The sequence below is a fragment of the Anolis sagrei genome, chromosome 2 (genome assembly GCF_037176765.1).
Source record: "Anolis sagrei isolate rAnoSag1 chromosome 2, rAnoSag1.mat, whole genome shotgun sequence".
NCBI lineage: Eukaryota > Metazoa > Chordata > Lepidosauria > Squamata > Dactyloidae > Anolis > Anolis sagrei.
In genome coordinates, this window is record NC_090022.1 from 52,264,842 (window position 1) to 52,285,141 (window position 20,300).

The 20,300-nt window shown below is 40.6% G+C and overlaps 1 protein-coding gene across 1 annotated transcript in view; it reads right to left on the reverse strand.

Moving 5' to 3' along the window:
* The window catches only part of LOC132769338 (netrin-4-like), a 78,323-nt gene that overhangs the window by 47,298 nt on the left and 10,725 nt on the right, over window positions 1-20,300 (reverse strand). Inside the window, exon 2 of the mRNA XM_060766212.2 lies at window positions 14,790-15,331. Within this exon, the coding sequence (XP_060622195.2) occupies window positions 14,790-15,331 (542 nt within the window). The remainder of the gene's footprint in view (window positions 1-14,789; window positions 15,332-20,300) is intronic.

The window sequence follows — 20,300 nt, forward strand, 5'->3', positions numbered from 1 at the left end:
CACTTTACATTGGGCTACTTTTGTACCAAGTTTGGAAACTCCAGCTGGTTCAAAATACAGCAGCCAGATTGGTTACAGGAACATCTAGAGGGTGAACATATTATACCTATCCTAAAGTCACTACACTGACTGCCAATTAGTTTATGGGCAAAGTATAAGGTGTTGGTTTTGATCTTTAAATACCTATATGGTTTGGGTCCAGGGTACCTACAGGATCACCTTTTCTTACACAATCCACTGTTTAGGGCACTGTGTTCCTCTGGGGAGCATTTATTCCAGCCCACCAGAATCTGGCTGCTGACTGTCACCCAGAAGGCCTTTTTATCGGCCACTTCAAGACAGCTAGATCAGGTTAAATCCACCTAAAGACCTCTTTCTTCTGGTAGGCTTATCAAGCCATTTTATATTATTATTATTATTATTATTATTATTATCACCACCATCATCTGTTATGTGTCACTAGAATGGCCATGCATACTAAACTGAGAAAGTGCCAGAGTTGGAAGGGCTTTTAGAAGGACATTGTGTGTTACATGATTATAGCACTGCAATTCCACTTCAACTGCCATGGCAACATCCTATGGAAGGCTAGTGTTTGCAGTTGAGGGAGACGCATTTAGAATTCTCAGTTAAAGAGCTCTGGTGCCAAAGCAAACTAGTAAACACCTTACAATTCCACAGGATGCAGTCAGGGCAGTTAGAGTGGGATCAAAGTGTTACAACTGTGTAGTGTGAAAAGTCCCAAGTCTGTTTTAAAGAAAGCAGAAGATGAGAGAGCAGGTTAACATACAGACCACAAATGGATCACCTCATTACAATGAGATGGGTTGTATGTTTTCTTCTATTATAATAATCATCATCATTTGTTCTTTTTATGTTATCATCTATGCACATATGTCAGTTTTATGCAGCCTGGGTCATCTTTTTTTTCCAACATGCACTTTCCTTTCCTTTTTTTCTTTTTTCTTTTTTCTTTTGGCAATGTATTTCTTCCCTTTTGGCAACACACGAATGATTTATTAACATCTTGAATTTAAACCCACTCAAAGACTTGTGGCCCATCAGGAGAGAATGCTTCTGGAACATGGCCATACAGCCTGAAAAACTTACAGCAACCCAGAGATTCCAGCCATGAAAGCCTTTGACAATAAGATAGGTTCTATGGGTTTGATCTTAAGTTGAATTTGTATGGACGTCAAAACAGGTACATTTTTCAGTTGCATCTCCAGCCAAATATATGACCAGGTGACATCAGAATATGGTCAAGAAATGTTATTAAAGAGGGATCACAGAGAAAGCAGAAAAGGTTGCAGCAGTTGGCTCTTGCATGAATCTATCAGGAAGGACAAAATCCATCCTCTTCCCTCTTCTTCTCCCTGCTGATTTAATTGATTTGAAAGTCGGTTTGTAGCAACTGCCGCTAGCAGGATGAAGGGAATAAGTGGGAAGACAAAAAGCAGGACATAATAAAAGCAGCCCAAAGTTGGGATGTTAGAGGATTCATCAGGACTGTCCCTGACAAATTAGGACAGCTGGATTCTGTTTTAATATGTTGTGTTCTCTGACACTCACACAGCCTGCTATTGCAAAGACCTACTAAATTGTTTCAAAGTTTTGGACGTTCCCAGCATTCACATGCAGGGTGTGGATGGGATGCTGTTCAGTTATAGTTTTGCAATTATATATGGTTTGCTTTTCTTCTTCTTACTTGTTCCAACATGGCATGAGCCATCAAATATTTAGTACTCAGCAAGCAAATTTGCTGGGCTTCACCCACTGGGTCCTTCCTGTCATCCTGCCATGGAACCTCAGTGTGCTTTGCCAACATGTGCTCCTGTGATTAATTCATTCCATCATTTTGTCTGAGAAATTAAGCTCAATACTGAGAAAGGAGCAGGTGGCTTGGCTCTCTTTTGGGGGAAAAGAAGTACAGTTCTACTAACTGGAAAGTGGCAGCAGCCAGCTGTAAAATGGGATCTGAAAAGGAAGGCAAAAAGGTCCCTTGTTCATTAAAAAAGGGCTCAGTTTCTGATAACTAGCCAAGCAAATATAATTTTAGCCAATCCAGAAAAATTCTGGCTGTCTACTAGCCACTTGCTCTGTCTTCTTTGGAGATGGGAGGTGTTTCCCAACGTTCCCATGCAGTTGGTCCTCAGTATTCATGGATTCAACCATCTATGACTTGAAAATAGTTTCAAAAAATCCAAAAACCAAAACCTGATTTTGCCATTTGTATAAGAGGCAATATTTTAGTGCACCATTGCCTATAATGAGACTTGAGCATCCAAAGGATTCCAAGATCCACAGGGAGTTCTAGAACCAAACTCCAATGGATACGAAGAGCCCACATGCCTGCCTTTTTTGCTTGCTTCCTCATTACCCAAGAAACCTGGCCAATAATCAATTCTACTCTGACTAATCATCTTGTGCTTTGTTTATCTTATGCTTTGTTCTCCTTTCCTACTTATTGAAGTAAACCAAAGTCTGTGTCTCCTCCAACAACAACTGGAAGAAACCAGTGTATGAGTCAAATGAGGATAGTAAAGTCAATAACCTCGGCTGCAAAAATCTAGGAATCTCATTCCAGTCTCTAGTAGTGGCACCCATGTTAGTGGAACAGTAAATCTGTTCCATACTTTAGTCCAAATAAGGTGCTTTTTGAGGTGCAGAACCTATGTGAGAGATAGAGTTTGGTCCCATTGAAAGTTTTGATTAAAAGCCAGAGTAGATTTACCACCTTCACTTACATGCAAGGCATCAGCTGCCACTAAAATCCTTCTTGTTGAAATTCTGTAAACATTTGGTTTCTGCCTCTGGCAGCATACTGTGGGTCACTATGGAAGCTCCTAGGCCTTTATATGAAAAGAGCTCTAAATCCTGCCTTTCTCATATAATCCAAAATGATGCTGGAGTTATGTGCTCAGTTAGAATTTCAATTCCTATCTATCAAATGTGACTGTTTTTGATCATCCAGTTGCAACTAATCATAAAACCGAGCTTGCCTGCCCCTGAACAAGGCAAAGATAATGGTGATGATGATGATGACAGAATAATCTAGGATTGCTTGGAGCTATCATAGTTCTGTGTTTCAAGAAGGATATTGGCAAGGTGGAATGGGCCCAAAGGAGAGTGACCAAAATGATACAAGGCCTAAAAACCAAGCCCTATGACAGATATCTTAGAGAACTCAATATATTTACCCATATATCCCAGGGTACTAGATGACTTTTTAGGCCTGGAAAATCTTATAAAAAGTTGGGGGTCGTCTAGTATGCCGGATATTAAATTAAAATAATAAAATTAAAAACTACAGCTCTCAGAATGCCTTAGCGAGCCCATCTCAGGCACATTGCAGCCCTCTCTCTCCTCCTCCTCCTCACTGGTAGAGCCTCTTGGTATGGAGGGCCTTGGCTTCGGGCTCCCCTCTTCCTCCAGCTCCTCCTCCTCCGCTGCCTTGGCTCATGGTGGCCTCCCAGGCAGGCTCCCTGTCCTTCCTCCTTTCCTGGCTACCTTCCTTGCTCAGGCCCAGGCCTCTCACTTGTTGGTGCCCAGGCACCTGGGCTGCTTCCCGTGCTGCCTCTGAAAGGGCCTCCTGCGCTGCTCATGCCCCTCTCCTTCTTGGAGCTGGTCTCCTTCTTCCTGGCCCCACTCTGCCGCCATTGCACCTCTGCCTCCCAGCCCCACCAAGCCTCGAGAGAAGTGCCTCTTCTCCCGCGAGACAATACTTGGAAAAAGAAAACACCATTGCTCAGGCCACTCTCCTTTTTCCTGGCCAGGCCTTACAAGAAGCACCTCTTCTCCCGTGAGACAACGGGGCCCAGGAGCAACCGCACAACAGGCATAGAGGAGAGGAAAAAGAAACCACCTGGCTGGAACGCGGAGTTGTCTTAAACAACGAGTATATTCCTAACTCTCTATTTTGGGTTTAAAAGTTGGGGGTTGTCTTATAGCCCCAGTCGTCTAGTACCCCAGGATATACGGTAACTTGGAGACATTTCCCATTAGAGAAATATAACACTGTGATTCCTCTTTATCTTCCACAGCTATATTTCTCTAGAAACCTGGAGTTTGTAGTTTGCTGAAGTGGAGTTCTGTAGCTAGGCATTCTAAATACCTTTCCCTAAAAACGAGCCTATATGGTACTGTATTTTGAATGTGAGAGCATGACTCTGAAGACCAGGGTTTGAATTCCCACTAGGACATCTTGCCAGGAAACTCGGTGATAGGTTCACCTTAATTAGGAAATGACTTGAAGACACACAACAACAACAAACTCAAAACCGTAGATTCCATAGGATGTTGCCACTGCAGATAAAGTAAAAGCATTGCGCTACAGTGCTATCATTGAGAAGATAGAAAGAGGATATGTTAGGTGCCTTTAAATATTTGAAGAAATGTCACGTAAAACATGAAATAGGCTTATTTTCTGCTTTTTCAGAGACCATAAGACAAGCTAATAGATTTAAACACAAGAAAGGAGATTCTACTAAACATCAAGAAGAACTCCTTGATGGTAAGTGTTCTGTGACAGTGAAATAAACTTTCTTTGAGGAAAGATCTCTGCTAAAAGACTTCCTTTTAGCAATCTTTAAACCAGTGGTTCTCAACCTGTGGGTCCCCAGGAGTTTTGACCTACAACTCCCAGAAATCCCAGCCAGTTTACCAGCTGTTAGGATTTCTGCAAGTTGAAGGCCAAAACATCTGGGGACCCACAGGTTGAGAACCACTGCTTTAAACAGAGTTTGGATAGCCTTCTTTTGGGGATGTTTTAGTTCTGTATTCCTTCATGGCAAAGAGTTGGAGTATATGCCCTTTGTGGAGCCCCCAGTAGCGCAATGGGTTAAACCCTTTTGCCGGCAGGACTCAAGACCGACAGGTGGGAGGTTCAAATCCAGGGAGAGCACGGATTTGCTCCCTCTTTCATCTCCAGCTCCCAATGTGGGGACATGAGCAAAGCCTCCCACAAGGAGGATAAAATATCAAAACATCCGGGCATTCCCTGGACAATGTCCTTGCAGACAGCCAATTCTCTCATATCAAAGTGACTTGCAGTTTCTCAAGTCATTCTTGATATGAAAAAATGGCCTTTGTGGTACTGCATAATTCTATAAACCAACGGGACAGAGATGCTCTCCCCCTTTACAGTTGAAATCTCTCTCTCCCCCAGCCCCATTTCATTGGTATTGTATCTTTCCATAGACAGTAGCTCAGATTTTTGGTTACTTGCCTCTCAATTATCCCTGTTTTGATTTTCCGTCCCTGATGAAGCTAATTCTGTTGTTACAAACTGATCTCTCAGTCTGGAGTCATCATGAAAAGATGCGGCCACAACAAAAGCTTCTCTTATCAGGAATTCAAACAGCGAGTCAAGAAAGATGAATGAGTCATGGATTCAGGATTCTTCTTACGCATGGCCTCATATGGCAGATTATCCTTGGTTCATGGAAAGAGACATTGCAGGCCATTCTTAAGATGTTATAAAACTAATGAGAAATGTGTCTTGAGTATGGAAACTGCAAGCTTTATTTATTTATTTAATTCCTATCCCACTTTTCTGTTTACATGTCCTAAGAAACCAACTCAAATCATAATTGTGTAAAGCAATGGTACTGAACTAATAAACTACTGTTGATATATAATGTTCCTAACAATTTGGGACTAGATTATCCAAGAGGGAATGTCTTTGTCTATGTCCACCTACCTTTCCACTGAAATAAAGGCCTTCCGATTGTTCAGTTCTCTGAAAGGTATATTTGGCAATGACCAGGGAAAGGCCATTTTCGCTGTGATTCTCTATCTTTAAAATATGGTCCCATGGGGTTAGGTCAAAATGTTTTAATGTCTCTTCCATTAACCAGCACCCAAGAATGAAAAGACCCCAGTTGGTGCTGGAGAGTGCTTGCATTCTTCTGGACTAGGTATGTGGCTCAACATACCTGGTGATGACTCACAGCTACCCCTGCTGTGTTCCTGGCAGTCATATAGTGCTTACCGTGTTGAGATAGCTAGTATATCTCAATGCAGGCATCCTGTGGACATCACAGATTCTCTGAGCGTGCCTGCATCTTTTCTCATGTGCCAGTCATCACAATATTGTTGTTGTGTGCCTGCAAGTCATTTCCAATCCATAGCAAACCTAGAGTGGACTTATCACAGGGTTTTCTTGGTAAGATTTGTTCAGAAGACATTTGTCATTGTCTTCTGATGCTGTGACAGTAACTTGCTGACAATCGCCCAGTTCAAACAGTTTGCCTTTTTCCATGATTCAACTTCATACCTTCATAGAATCATAGAATCAAAGAGTTGGAACAGACCTCATTGAACCATCCAGTCCAACCCCCTGCCAAGAAGCAGGAAAATCACATTCAAAGCACACCCGGCAGATAAGATACTATCGTTAACCTATAACTTAACATATGAGAGGCCATAACTTCATCCTTAAGCCTTATTCAGATGAAACGCTGCTTTCCTCAAAATGGGAAAAATAAGAGTTCATATGAAAGAAACTCTCCTATTTAGACATGTTGATTTTTGCACAAGGAAAGTAACAGCAGAGGGAGGTTGGATTAGGAGCTGTTCTGATGGAACATTGAAGTAAGGAAGGTAGATCACACCTGAAAAGGGCTTGCATGAGTTTATGACTATTGGAGATCCTGTTTTTTGTTTTTACAGATCTTACATACAGAGTCCAGCTATGTGCAATATGTGCAAAAGGGCTACCAAAGAAACCCAATATAGTGATGAATTTAAGGGAACACAATTCCGACCCCATTATCTACATGTTAACCAGCTTCTGATATCCCAAAATGAAACAGAGGGGATAGCAGATGGGCACACTTATAACTATCTATTATCCCTTTCCATTATATCACTTTGAGACCATTTTAGCTGTCATGCATACATCCTGGGCTTGTAGTTTGGGAAAGGTCTGGAGAACAAGCCCTATGAGGAGCAGCTTGAAGAGCTGGGCATGTTTAGCCTGAAGAAGAGGAGGCTGAGAGGAGATATGATAGCCATGTATAAATATGTGAGAGGAAACCACAGGGAGAAGGGAGAAAGCTTGTTTTCTGCTTCCATGGAGACTAGGACGCGAAACAATGGCTTCAAACTACAAGAAAGGAGATTCCATCTGAACATTAGGAAGAACTTTCTGACTGTGAGAGCCATTCAGCAGTGGAACTCTCTGCCCCGGAGTGTGGTGGAGGCTCCTTCTTTGGAAGCTTTTAAACAGAGGCTGGATGGCCATCTGTCAGGGGTGATTTGAATGCAATATTCCTGCTTCTTGGCAGGGGGTTGGACTGGATGGCCCATGAGGTCTCTTCCAACTCTATGATTCTATGATTCTACCTCTGATAGAGAATTTTATATAATCCACTATAAACTACAAACTCAAGAATATAATAGATTACAGCCATGACAATCAAAGTGGTATCAAAGTGTTTTAATCCTTTGGTGTAAAAGAGACCCGTCATATAAAAGAAGTGCTGTTCAAATCACAGGATTCAATTTCATTCTGTCACTCTTAATGATCTAGTTATTATATTTTTTAGATGGGAACCAAATTGTGATTGAATGTCTTTGTTTCTTTCTTTTTACACTTTTATTCTGCTTTTCAACCATTGCTGTCCTGAAAATAGACAGAAATACATTTTTAAAAGAATTCATTTTTGTTTAAAAAAATGAACTAGAATTCAGATTTAGTCAGACTTAGACTAAATAAAGAACTTCATACTGAAGAACTTCAGACTAAACACTTCATACTAAAGGCTGAAGTCATGCTTCAGCCATGCTTTCAATATGATTCAATCTTGATCCAGCCCAGAAGTTAAAGCAGAAAAAGCAAATAGTTGTTCAATTCAAAATAATTGAACAAGGACTCTGAAAAGCAACAAGCAAGTATCCACCCTGCCCTTATCTTTCAGAATAACCATCCAATAAAACAGGATGAGATGAGGACCTGGACAATTTTTCTATAAACTCCTGAGACAAAAAGAATGTGTTATTCACACAGAAATCGAAAATAGAACAATTAGCCAAGCTTCATCCCCAAAGAATCTAACCCTTCTTTTGCAGAGGGACTGAGATGTGAAGAAATGTGTGTACAATTCCTAATAACTCATTTAAATCATTGCAAGAGTATAGTTTCAATTCAGAACTTGGCCTGAAGGCAAAGAAAAATAGATCTGATCTTCAGCTTATTTCTAGCATATTCTGATGAGATGAATGGAGTGTTGTCTGAACTGATACACTATGTTTGAGTTAAGAAGGACTCTTCCCCAAGTGTGCCAAGTGTGACGATTATTATATGAAAGGCTCAGAAAATCTGTGGTCCCAAAATAGCAACTTATGTTGCCAAGTCCACTATAAAGATCTTGTGGTATGGATATCTCTCTGGGCACTAGGACTGTGAAGCATCAAGCTCAGCTGAAACACAGACACACGCTGTAGAGTAATTGCATTCAGACAGTAATTGCATTTGTTGCCAGACTTGGTCAGATTTGAACCAGTTACCTAGAATGAACTTGGATTTAGGGCGGGGAGCTTTTCATCCATTGTTTCTGACAAAGCCTTCTGAATGGCATGGCCAGCATCTGGCACTCAGCATTTGTTGGAACAAAGAAGATTATCACCCAGATAGAAGATGGTCAAGACTCCTGTGTGAGGCACATTGAGCATCCAAAAGAGCTAATCAAGTTTGAAAAAAAAAATCTCCCCTGTTTTTTAAAAAGAGGGAAGTTGAACAAAATTCAGACAGGAACAGTGCTAACCCTCTCCCCTGGCCCCATTTCTATTTAGTTTTAACAAAAGAAGCAGGAGCTTTGCTAGACATTTATATAATAATGTGAGGATGAGAAATCTATTCAGTATCTGCTGTCCAGCATGTCAGGAAGTACAGAAATAATGCTAGAAAAAACAGAACATATCCCTGGCCAGTTTACAAGTGGAAAAGGAGGAGGCGGCGGTGGCAAAGCAGTATTCTGATGTGATTCATTAACAGAATATGACCTTTTTTTCATAGTGCCAACTACTGACTTGTCCCTTGCCCTGATGTTCTCCCTACAAAACCGTCTTTGACTCCATTCATCCATGACCATCCCTTGTTCTAAGCCTTTCCTCTGGGGAAGCAGAACCTGGTGGTGCTATCTGCGTGTTTATTCTGCTGGGGTTAACGGCTCCCCCCTCCCCTGCCTCTGCATTCTATCTCCTCCGTAGCTCAAGTTTAGTGAAATGCTGAACAGACAGCCCTAATCATAACATTTGGGCACTTGCCTTTAGGACTGACTAATCCCTTCACCGATCTTTTCCAGCTGGAAGTTGGAAGAACTAAAGAACTGCAATGAGCTTTCTTTGCCTTGGTGGACAAAGCAGATCTGCTGCTGATTCAAAGATCCTGTTACTCAATAGGTGGCTCTGCAGTGGAGGCTGGCTTGACCTGTTGAGTTCCTCCAAGTTATGGCTATCATTGCAACTTAAAAATATCTGCTGTGAATGTGTTCCAATCAAAGAACTGTTGACAGGCCTCTGTGCCCACCTGAGTCTGCATGGCATGCTGCTCCAGTTACCTGAGGGCATTTAATGTTGCCTTCAGAAGCCTGTGATTTCTACCATGTGGAGTAACATGGAAGGAGGATGGCAGTGTCACCACATCCAGAGAAATATTTGATGACCCATCAGGGCCATAGCCAGAAAAAAATTTCGGGAGGGGTTGAAATTTTCGGGGGGGGGGGGTTGAAAATTTCACGAGGGAGTGTTGAAACCTGCCTCCTAGCTCACGCTGAAGCAAAGAGCGTAGCAGGGGGCAGAGCAGCCTTCAATAGCCTGCAGCTCTGCCCCTGTCAACCACCTCCACCAAGTCTGGCCTCCTTAATGAGAGCATTCAACACACACACACCCAACTTGGTTGCTTCACTACATCGGCTATTGCTGCACATAATGACAGTGTGAATAAATTGTCAATATTTGCTTGAGATAGTGCTTACAGTTCTGGAGGGACTCTTAATTTTTTGCATCTCATAGACTTAGCATGGGGATTTGGTTAACCAGTTAAAATTCATGAGTAAACCAGTTTTTTTTAAAAAAAACACCCCTAAACTCTCCCCCCCTCGCTACACGCCTGACTCCCATACACTGTTCACATACACATGATAAGGAATCATGGATTTGGAAGGCTCCCAAGGATTGTGCAGTTCAATCCTCTGCCAGTGCAAAGGAAAGCATTTTGAACCTCTGTTTGAAAATCTCTGTGAAAATCCACCACTGGAGGAATCTAACAGGCAATATAAGTGCCATCATCATTGGAAGTATTTCTTCATAATGGGAGATGTATGAATATGAGGGTCAACCAGCCAATGGTTATAAATATATACAGTATGGCCTGTGTACTTGTGGTTTTACATGTTTGCCTCCTACAAAATATGTCCTCTCTAGGAATTTTCTAGGACCTCCAGGTGATTCTATGGTATGCATATACTAGAGGTTCCTGGATATATCTCTGGGAAAATTTTAGGTTCTCCGTGATAACTCCAGGGTAACTTCTGTCAAAATTGTTCATTTTAACAGTGTTCACTATTATTTATGGTTTCCTGTTTCCATGGTAAGTTCGGGAACGTATCTCTCATGTATACAGGCAATCCCCAAGTTATGAACAAGATTGGTTCTGTATATTTGGTCTTAAATGGAATTTGTATGTAAGTCAGAACAGGTACATTTTTAAGTGTAACTTTACCCACACACACACACACCTAAAATGTAAATAAACAAGCAAGCAAATGAAGTCTTTGCATAATACGATAAGAGAATATCCTGATCCAGACTTCCTTTGAATTTAGATAGGTAACACTAGACAGCCTTCCTTTGCTCTAAATGTTGTCTTCTGTAGTGATTCCTTGTTTTCATTGCCAGATGTTCTGCTTTATTAAAAAAATGTGCTTCTAATTTCCAGTATCCCTCACATCCCTTGTAATACACATGGGCAATACAAAAAAGATAACTTGCATTTCTTTTCCTATTGAGCCCTCAGTTAAAAGTTTACACACATTGCCAGCCTGCTTCAATCTTCAGCCTAAGTTTCTACTTTTGATCACATTTCTGATTTAATTGTTACAATGTAGAGGAAAGGAAAACAAGAGACCTGATCACATGTGACTGAAGAACTGCATAAACCTGGCCTGATTATGTCAAATCAATTTCTCTTTGTAGCAGAGAATATGGCATAGGACAACCCCCATATTGGCAGTATCCAGGACCTACAATTTCACCTACCCACACCAAATAAATTGTTCTTTCTAGATCTTCCAGGTGATGCTATAGTATGCTTCCACCAGAAGCCACCACAGAATCATCTTTGAGGACATAGCAAATTCCTAGAGATGATACTTCTCTAGAAGTTTTCTAGGTCTTCCACAGAGTCTCCACATAAACTTCAGGAAGAAGTAATTAATCTCTAGTGGTCCAAAAATGCACCATATATGTCAAGGGGAAAGTGCACCATTGTGTCAAGTCACATTTTGACCCCAAATCTGTTTTAAACATGGGGAGGCTTTTTTCTAACAGAAATTGACTTGAAAACTAACTTTCTGATCACTTCCTGTTGGGGAAAAAGGCATCCCCTTGTTTTAAAACAGCCTGAGGACTTTGAAACATGGCAAAATGGGTCAGAAATATGAAAAATTAACTGGGTATTTTTGATTATAAAAGTGTGAGTCAAGCACTGAAAGAGTTAGTAAGTCGAGGCATGTTAGAGTCAGTGGGCCAAAGCTAGTGTTGTCCCTAGGAGAGTGAGTAGGTTAAAACCTGTTAGTTAGTGGGCCAAAGCTAGTGTCATCCTGAGTGTGAGGTAAACTTCTGTGTGAGAGAAGCCTCATGTGAGAAAGCTCCAGTGCTGTGTGTAAAGCTACACTGTATTTGTTTATTTATTTTATGGAAACCTTGTTCTTGTAAATAGTGCGACTATATTATTTTACTACAAAGAAAAGCCTCCTATAAATAATAATAATAATAATAATAATAATAATAATAATTATTATTATTATTATTATTATTAATTATTTATTTATATACTGCCCTATCTCCTCAAGAGGACTCAGGGCGGTTTCCAACATAGGGTAAAACAGCATTGATCTACGTGTTTTTGTTCTTTTTATCACTTTGGGCTAGTGGTGCTGGGTCACGCTGTTGCTGCTACTAAGTTACTATGAGTTATGAGGAGGGTCTTTAGTTAATAAGCCCACTTGCCCAACAAAATCTTCCCGCTCTTCACATATTCCCCACGGAGTGAAGTGGACCATTGTTTTCTGAGCTACATTCTTCAGAGCTGGGGGCAGTAGAGTGGGCTGGAGCCCCCATGGGTTTTTGGAGAGCAATGCATCCCTCTTGCCTCCAAGATGTATTTATCTCTGATGTAAAGGATTGTGTTAACAGAGATTCACGCACCAGAAAATGTTTTTACTATGATATCCTACACTTTTATCTGGAGGAGCTGAAGATTGACAGATCTTTTATGTGAAATGCAAGTACTGGAGGCCACTGCTAAAGATACCAGATTATGCTAGGTGGATGCTAATCCAAATAATATTTATAGCATTCATTTCTTCTTTTTTAAAAAAGCTATACATGTTCCACTGTATCATTCAATATCTGATACATACTTATAAGTGGGAAAGAATAAATAGTTTCCTATTTTGATGCCAGGCACATTTACTGTCCACAGCTGCTTACATTACAGAAACATCGATGAATATTGGCCATGAGAATTAGCCTTTACAGATTGGCTCAGACTTTTGCCCTACATATGAGTGGTCCTAAAATGTGATTGGTTTAATTTGAAAACTGGAAATATACAGCTTGAAAAAAATCATTGGAATTGCCAAGAAAAGTTCAGAAGGATACAGATGATGGCCTACTTATTGTGGGATTGTTGCATTTCTTTGGAAAATAAACTCGAGTTTATTAGCCAAAACACTGACTGAAAAGTTCAGAGGCCCAGAATCAACTTGGCAGGCAAATGTCATAGGAGTGATTTAAAACCGATGGTCTGGCAAGCAATTGCAAGGAACAACTGGTGGTGAGTACATTGCAAGATTATAATCCAATAAATTGTGTCATTGTAACAAGGTGACTTAACTCTACTGGACAAATAAATGTTGGTCATTACCCCCAGATCCAGCACGCTAACAGTGATCTACTAATCTGCTATGAGTGAAAGGGGCCATAGAGGCCAGACAGAAGGAAACCTGAACATGTTGGAAGGAGGTCAGACAGAAGGAAACCTGAACATGTTGGAAGGGGGTATCCAAGATCTTTTGGATAATTTGGAACACAATCTGTCAAGCTGCTGTTAACATGGTGTAATGCAGCCAATGATTCTAGCTGTCAGGCTGCACACACAGCTTGACTGCTGTACTTGTTGTACACAAGATCCTTCTACAGAGACACATCAATTGCATCAATTCTTGGCATAATCCCTGATCTTGGATTTGTTAAAAAAATGAGGCCCTGACAAAATTCTTAGTGTTCTATGTGTCTTGAGAGCAAAGCATAATTGTTTTATACAGTAAAACCACCCACTGAAAATATTACAAAAGATATCTGTAACTATCTGTTTTAAATTCTCACACTTCCTCTAGAACGAAAATTGAATGATTGGCCTTAAAAATGTATGCTGGTGTACATCTGGATTTGCACATCCATCTGTATGCAGCAACAATCATTATAGAATCATAGAATCATTGAGTTGGAAGAGACTATCTAGTTCAACCCCCTGCAATGAAGGAAAAGCACAAAGTACCCCTGACATCCAGCCCCTGGTCAAAAGCCTCCAAAGAAGGATTTCTCAACACACTCAGACACAGAGAATTTCACAGCTTGTATGGTCAAGAAGTTCTTTCTAATGTTCAGGTGGAATCGCCTTTCCTCTAATTTGAATCCATTGTTCCGAGTTCTAGTTTCTAGGACAGCAGAAAGCAAGTCTCTTCCTTATGACATCCTTTCACATATTTATATATGGCTATTATGTCTCCTCTCAGCCTTCTCTTCTGCAGGCTAAACATACCCTGCTCTTCAATAAAAAAGCTGAAGGATTCTTGTGACACATATGAACATGCATATTCTTGTTCATATATGTCATAGCAATAATAAAGCTCATTTATTGATGTCTACACATGACAATGGTGGCCCCATGAGCATCACCAACAGAAATGGCAAATGTTTAAACAAAGTTTCCACGTATCACTCTAAATACAAATTTAGAAACAATGACAAAATACAATACAGGATTGCTCCTGTATCTAGGTCCTTCCTAGGTCCTCCTATGTTATTCTGAGGTGTGTTTCCATTGGAAACTGGTCATAGAGCCATCCTGAAGAACCCATAAATTCTAGTGGTGTTCTAGCTTCTCCTGTGTGATTCTATGGTATGCTAATACCAGAAGTCATTCATTTCAATAGGGTTTGCTGTTATTCAAATTTCCATGGCAAGTCCAGGAACAAATCCTGTGAAGACTTTGATAGGCAAATGCAAGGTTTCATTCTTTCTCCCAGGGTCTTATATTTAAAACTGAGTTGCATTAAATAGCCTTTCAAATGGGGAGGGGGGATTTCAAGAAAAGAAGAGTCCTCCGACAGGCCTTCAACTCTAAGACCACCCTCCAAAACGTAGGGCATATAGCCATTACAAGGGTAAATATTGCCCATGGCCAGTTCTTCTGAAACAGCATTTCACTATTATTAAGTATACTTTACAGGTGAATATTGAAATGTTAGCCATACTTTATTTATTGTCTACTTACTTACCTCACCTCTGGTACAAGGCACCACATCTGAATACCTAGATGTACACAGAGCTCCCTCTTCAGTGGTGTCATCCGGGAGCCCAAAGGTGGCAGTGCAGTTGACAGAAAAGTATTTGTAAGGCCTCCATGTCTGTCCATAGTCCTGGGACCTCTCCAACACCATGGCTGCTGGCCGAGGAGACTTGAACACAACAATGACATGAGTCAAGTAGAACTCGGTTTCCAAGTCTAGCCTGATTTCCTCCCGATGGACGCCTTGTGCAGACTGCCACCAAGATGTTGGGTTCACAAAGAAGTCATCCGTCATGGCATAAGGGAGATGTGCATTATCAGGCTGGTTGGCATTGCACTTCGTGCACCTGGGCTGTCCACAACCTTGGGAGGCTGGATGGAGAAGGTGGCGGTCAGGGTAAAAGCAGTACAATTCTGTGCTATTTTGTCCACAAGTGGTGAGTGTGGCTGGTGTCCTGCCTGTGGCTAGATTCCCCACAGCAGGGTTGCAGGAATGGCCATCACAACGGAAGGCTTGTAGCTTCATGGAATCTGCAACGGGAGCAGCAAGGAGACAAAGTTATGGCAAATTTGGGATGGAAAAATATCTCTTTTGTGGATTCCCATTGACATTATCCATTTCACTTGCCAAGACTTGCTGCAGGATAAAGTGCACCTTGCCCTGGAAATGTGTATATATCCAATGTTTGCAGATTATTTTGAGAAAAAATGAAATATGTAGGCAGCATATTGGCCTACCTAGTCAATTTTAAATAGGGGATTTTAAATTTACGTTCTATTTGTATTTTAATATTCATATTTGCATTGCATTTAATCATTGCACTGTTTATTTTAATATATGTATTCTGTGGTGATGTGTTTTAATGTATGTATTTTATGGTGATGTGTTTTAACTGCATTGTGACCTGCCTCAATCTATGTGGAGAGGCGAATAACAAATAATAATAATAATGATAATGATAATGATAATTAGATTTAAAATAGCCAAAATGTATACAGTTGATAAATGCACACGAACTATAGTCAATGCAAAAAGGTACGAGGTTAATAAAAAATGTGCAAATAAATGGAAAATGTCTAGAGATTTGGATGTGGGAAGGAAGACAAACTCTCATAAGCTTATATGTTTAAAAAAAAGGGTAGGACAGAGATGGAGAAAGATTGCAACATTGTGATGAAGAATTATTTCACATCCCTGATACAGAATCAATGTTCTGCACAGTTCTGTATCATATTCTCTAAATCTAGATTCCTACAAATTACATTATTATAATTATTATGCTATTGTCTGTGAACACTGTGAACTGCCCTGAGTCCCCTTCAGGGTTGAGAAAGGCAGTAAACAAATACTGTAGATAAATAAATAAATAATTGTCTCACTCAGTTTCCTTTCGTGTTTACCTTTTGTTACTCACACCATTTAAAAAAATATGAAATTGTTTGAAACACTGCATTTTGTACATAAATAATTCAGAAATGTCAAAGGGATCCTGTGATGTACACAGTTTAGTGTGGCTAATGAGCCTCAATGCAGGAAAAAACCTGAAGCAATAAACAATATATTGTAGTACCTTAAACATTACTCCAGATTTGGCGGTTTGACTTTTACAAAATGAATTATTTGCAGATTTTATTTAAAATGTTCTGTCTAGGAGTCTCTTGGTCCTCCCATGTGACAAAATGGTCAACTTCTGCTGGAATTTGACCACAGAATCACACTGGAGGATCTAAAAATTTCTAGAGAGGGCTTTTTTTTATTTACAATTTTCCCTATCATGGGGGCCCTGTGCCCCTAACCCCAGCAGAGGGCTGTTTAAAACTGTTTAAAAAATTGTGAAGTCTGAAACAGTGGGAGAAAAAGTACAACAATTATTTAAAAAATGTATGAATCAGATGCCTAGACATCAGGCAATAGAATGACAAACTATGCAAGCTCCATTTTGCTATTGGCTCACAGGCTGCATGGCTATAATCGCTGGCCTTTTAAAAAAAGTCTGTCTTTCTTCTCCAATCCCTGCAATTTATACCATCTAACCTGATGATGATTTCTTCAATATAAAATTTGTTCAGTCTTCTGTGCATGTTGGTGGGACCTACTACAGGCATTACCAAACTGGACTTTACACTCTCATTGCATGGATTTTAGATTTTCATTAACAATTTGTGAGAAGCAGGTACCAGTAGGGGGAGCCAATTAAACTGTTTACTTGGAGCACATCAGCTCCAAGGCACAGATGGAGACGTAGTGCTTCTCTGTGTTAGGCATCAACAGGCAGACCTCATCCTCATAGAAAAGGATCAAGCCGCACCTCTACAACCAGAGGAAAGTCCATGCTATGTAATGAAACTGCAAAGAGCCTAAATTGATCTCTGGTGAAAGGTCAAGGCCTTTGCAATTCCCTATAAGACACAGGGGGAAATGGAAGGCAAAAGGAAGAGGGGCCAATCAAGGGCTGGTCCATGACGTCATGAAGAGTCGGAAATGACTGAACGAATGAACAACAACAACATGAGACACACTCTCCCAACCTCAGAGGAAGACAAAGGCACTCTAAACAAATCTTGCCATGAAACCTCTGCTAAGTTTGGCTTAGGGTCACCATCAATCATAAATGGCCTGAAGACCAACAACAACAACAAGCTTCTAACTTCTAACCCTCCAACTCAATGAATTGAGAGCTTGTCCTGCTATCACCCTCCAAGATACAAGCAGAGATGGAAAAGTCAGCATAGTTAATGGTGAGGGATTCTGGGAACTTTGGATAAGCGAGATTTGGAACATCATCTGTCTCTTTTCCATTTCTTCTGTGTTTAAAATTAATCTCTAGAAACGGGAGGTGAAACAGATTCTCACAACAATGATGGATTGTTATTTACAATCTGTTTCAATTTACAGTATAGGCATACCTTGATTTACAAAGGCTCCTGCAGTGAATGAACTGTTTCACAAAGGCTTTGTATGCGGACCCAGGCCCTTTTTTCCTATGTTTAGCTAGTAAGATTTGAGCAGCATTGGCATTAGGAGGATCATAAAGGAAGGCAGACCTTTGGTGCTAGTAATAGCAGTGTGTCCTCAGTAAACAGCATAATACAGTTTGAGCCAGGGAACAGTAGGCTTTTATTCTGGCCACTCCTCATGTGCTCACCTACAACAGGCAAATTTAAAAAGCAGCTGCCTCCAGACTCCCTTATTGAACATAAAACAAAAGAAAAAGGGGCAGTGGAGAAGAGAAGACAAATAAGCCCAGAAAATCATCTCTTGATACATTTTAGGGAAAAGCTTCGGTTGATGTTTTGAAGATTCAGAAATTTTGTTTACTTATGCAAGGCATAAGTGGTGCAGCAGCTTAAACAGCTGAGCTGCTGAACTTGCTGACCAAAAGTTTGGCAGTTCAAATCCAGGGAGAGGGATGAGCTCCCATTGTTAGGCCCAGCTTCTGCCAACCTAGCAGTTCAAAACATGCAAATGTGAGTAGATCAATAGGTACTACTTCTGTGGGAAGGTAAAGGGACTTCATGCAGTCATGCTGGCCACATGACCTTGGATGTGTTTATGGACAATGCCAGCTCTTTGGCTTAGGAATAGAGATGAGCACCACTCTTCAGAGTCGGACATGACTAGACTTAATATCAGGGGAAACATTTACCTTTACCTATGCAAGGCTTACCTGAACTAACTATTGCACTTCACATGTGTGCAGTTTGAATTTTGGATTTGAAAAATTGCCGAAGCATGTTGAACTGCTCTTTTTTCTGATGCCGTATGAAACTCCCCTATTTTTTCCATGCAATTTCTACTACCAATTTTTCTTTTGAACAAGCAACACCCAGGAATGCATCTACTCCATCAAATGAAGTGTACCTGTATTTGGGGGCAGCTTTACAAAAGACCTGCTCTTCCTAAGAAATGAAACCTGACAGATCAACACAGCAACCTAGGGGTGTTGCTAATGGTATATCTCAAGTCCTGCTGTGATAATACAAAGATTTGCGGAGAACTCTTTATGTTTATTAACCACTCTGTGTGACACTTGAACTGGCAGAAATAGCAGAATTATATTGTAAGTGAGCTACTTTTGATTCTGATTCCAGATTAGCTTTCTATTATATTTCCTGCCCTGAAATGGTGCTTCCTTTCCTCTCTCTCACACACACGTTTTTTGGATCTGGCTGGTGGGCTTCCTTAAATCCTTTGAATTCACCCACAACCCCATCTTGACCTTTGGCCAGACGGCACACTGGATGGGACCCAGACTCTCCCAGCTCTTTAGCCATGGGCCATGACATTCTTCTCTGTGAATTGGATCAAGCATAACACATGTCTTAGTTTGTATATACTGTACACACTCAAGGTTTTTCATTGCCCTGAAGTTATAGTTTTAATTTGAGCAGGAAGGGAATTTTTCATAAATGCTGAACTATTTCCTTAACGGAATAAGTTTTCAAAGGAGGTTGTGAAAGTCTTGTCCTTGGAAGAAAGTTGCTCATATTACTTTTGGGGTCATGACACCGGGTACATTGTGGTACTGCCTGGAGGATTTTCGGAGTTACAATCCCCCAAATTACAATGCACTCCAAACACATTCTGTGTAGAACAGCATGCTGAATGAGGGACACTTCAGCTCCATAATGCTATAATTTTCCTATAAAAACTTGTTTATTTGGATGGAGAGAAGGAGGGAACTGGAATAGCCCATTCATTTCTAAACCACTTCAGAAAAATGTGTAGCTTGAATTTTTTTAAAAATGAACAGAAGTAAAAGAGCTGTAAATATTGCTTCTTTGCACCATGGTCTCATATGAGATATACTTTTGTGAGCTTCCTTGTATAGAAGGCTTATTTTGGATCCAATCACAAAAAAAAAACCCCATTTGTGTCACTCTAATTTGCAAGTATAATGTTCCTGGATGGAAATGAATTATTGGATACAAAAATGGCAAGAGCTGACAATAGAGCATATTTGATTCATTCTTTTAAAAGGCAATCAAATGGAAATGTGTGGCTGTGCATGCGCAAAGGGGTTTATTTTGACAGATGAAATGGGGAATGCATTTCCCCTAAGTTCCAATTTCCAAACTGCAGTCATGGAGCTTGGAAAACTGGGGAAGAGCATAGTTGGCTCAGTGGTGATCACAAAGAGGTTTATCTGCTGTGCCCACTAATGGAGCAACATCACAACACTATATGCCTAAACCGTAGGAGCAACAGAGTTGAGTAGAAGGCAAGACAAATGAGGGAGGATTGGGGAATAGAGGGATCAAAATCTTGGTTGATGACGAGCCTTATGTTGGCAGAAATCAATGTGCTGGAGATTGCTTGGCCTCCCAATCAGGGAAGCCATCCATCACTCAGTTATTCCCTTAAATGTAGGGTCATGGCAGCAGGGCACTCTGTGGACTATAGGTCCAGAGCATGCAGGCAACTGGGGACTCAACCTGAATGCCAAAAGAGGCTCCTTGAATAATTCATGGAAAGGCAATACAATCTAGATGGGATTGC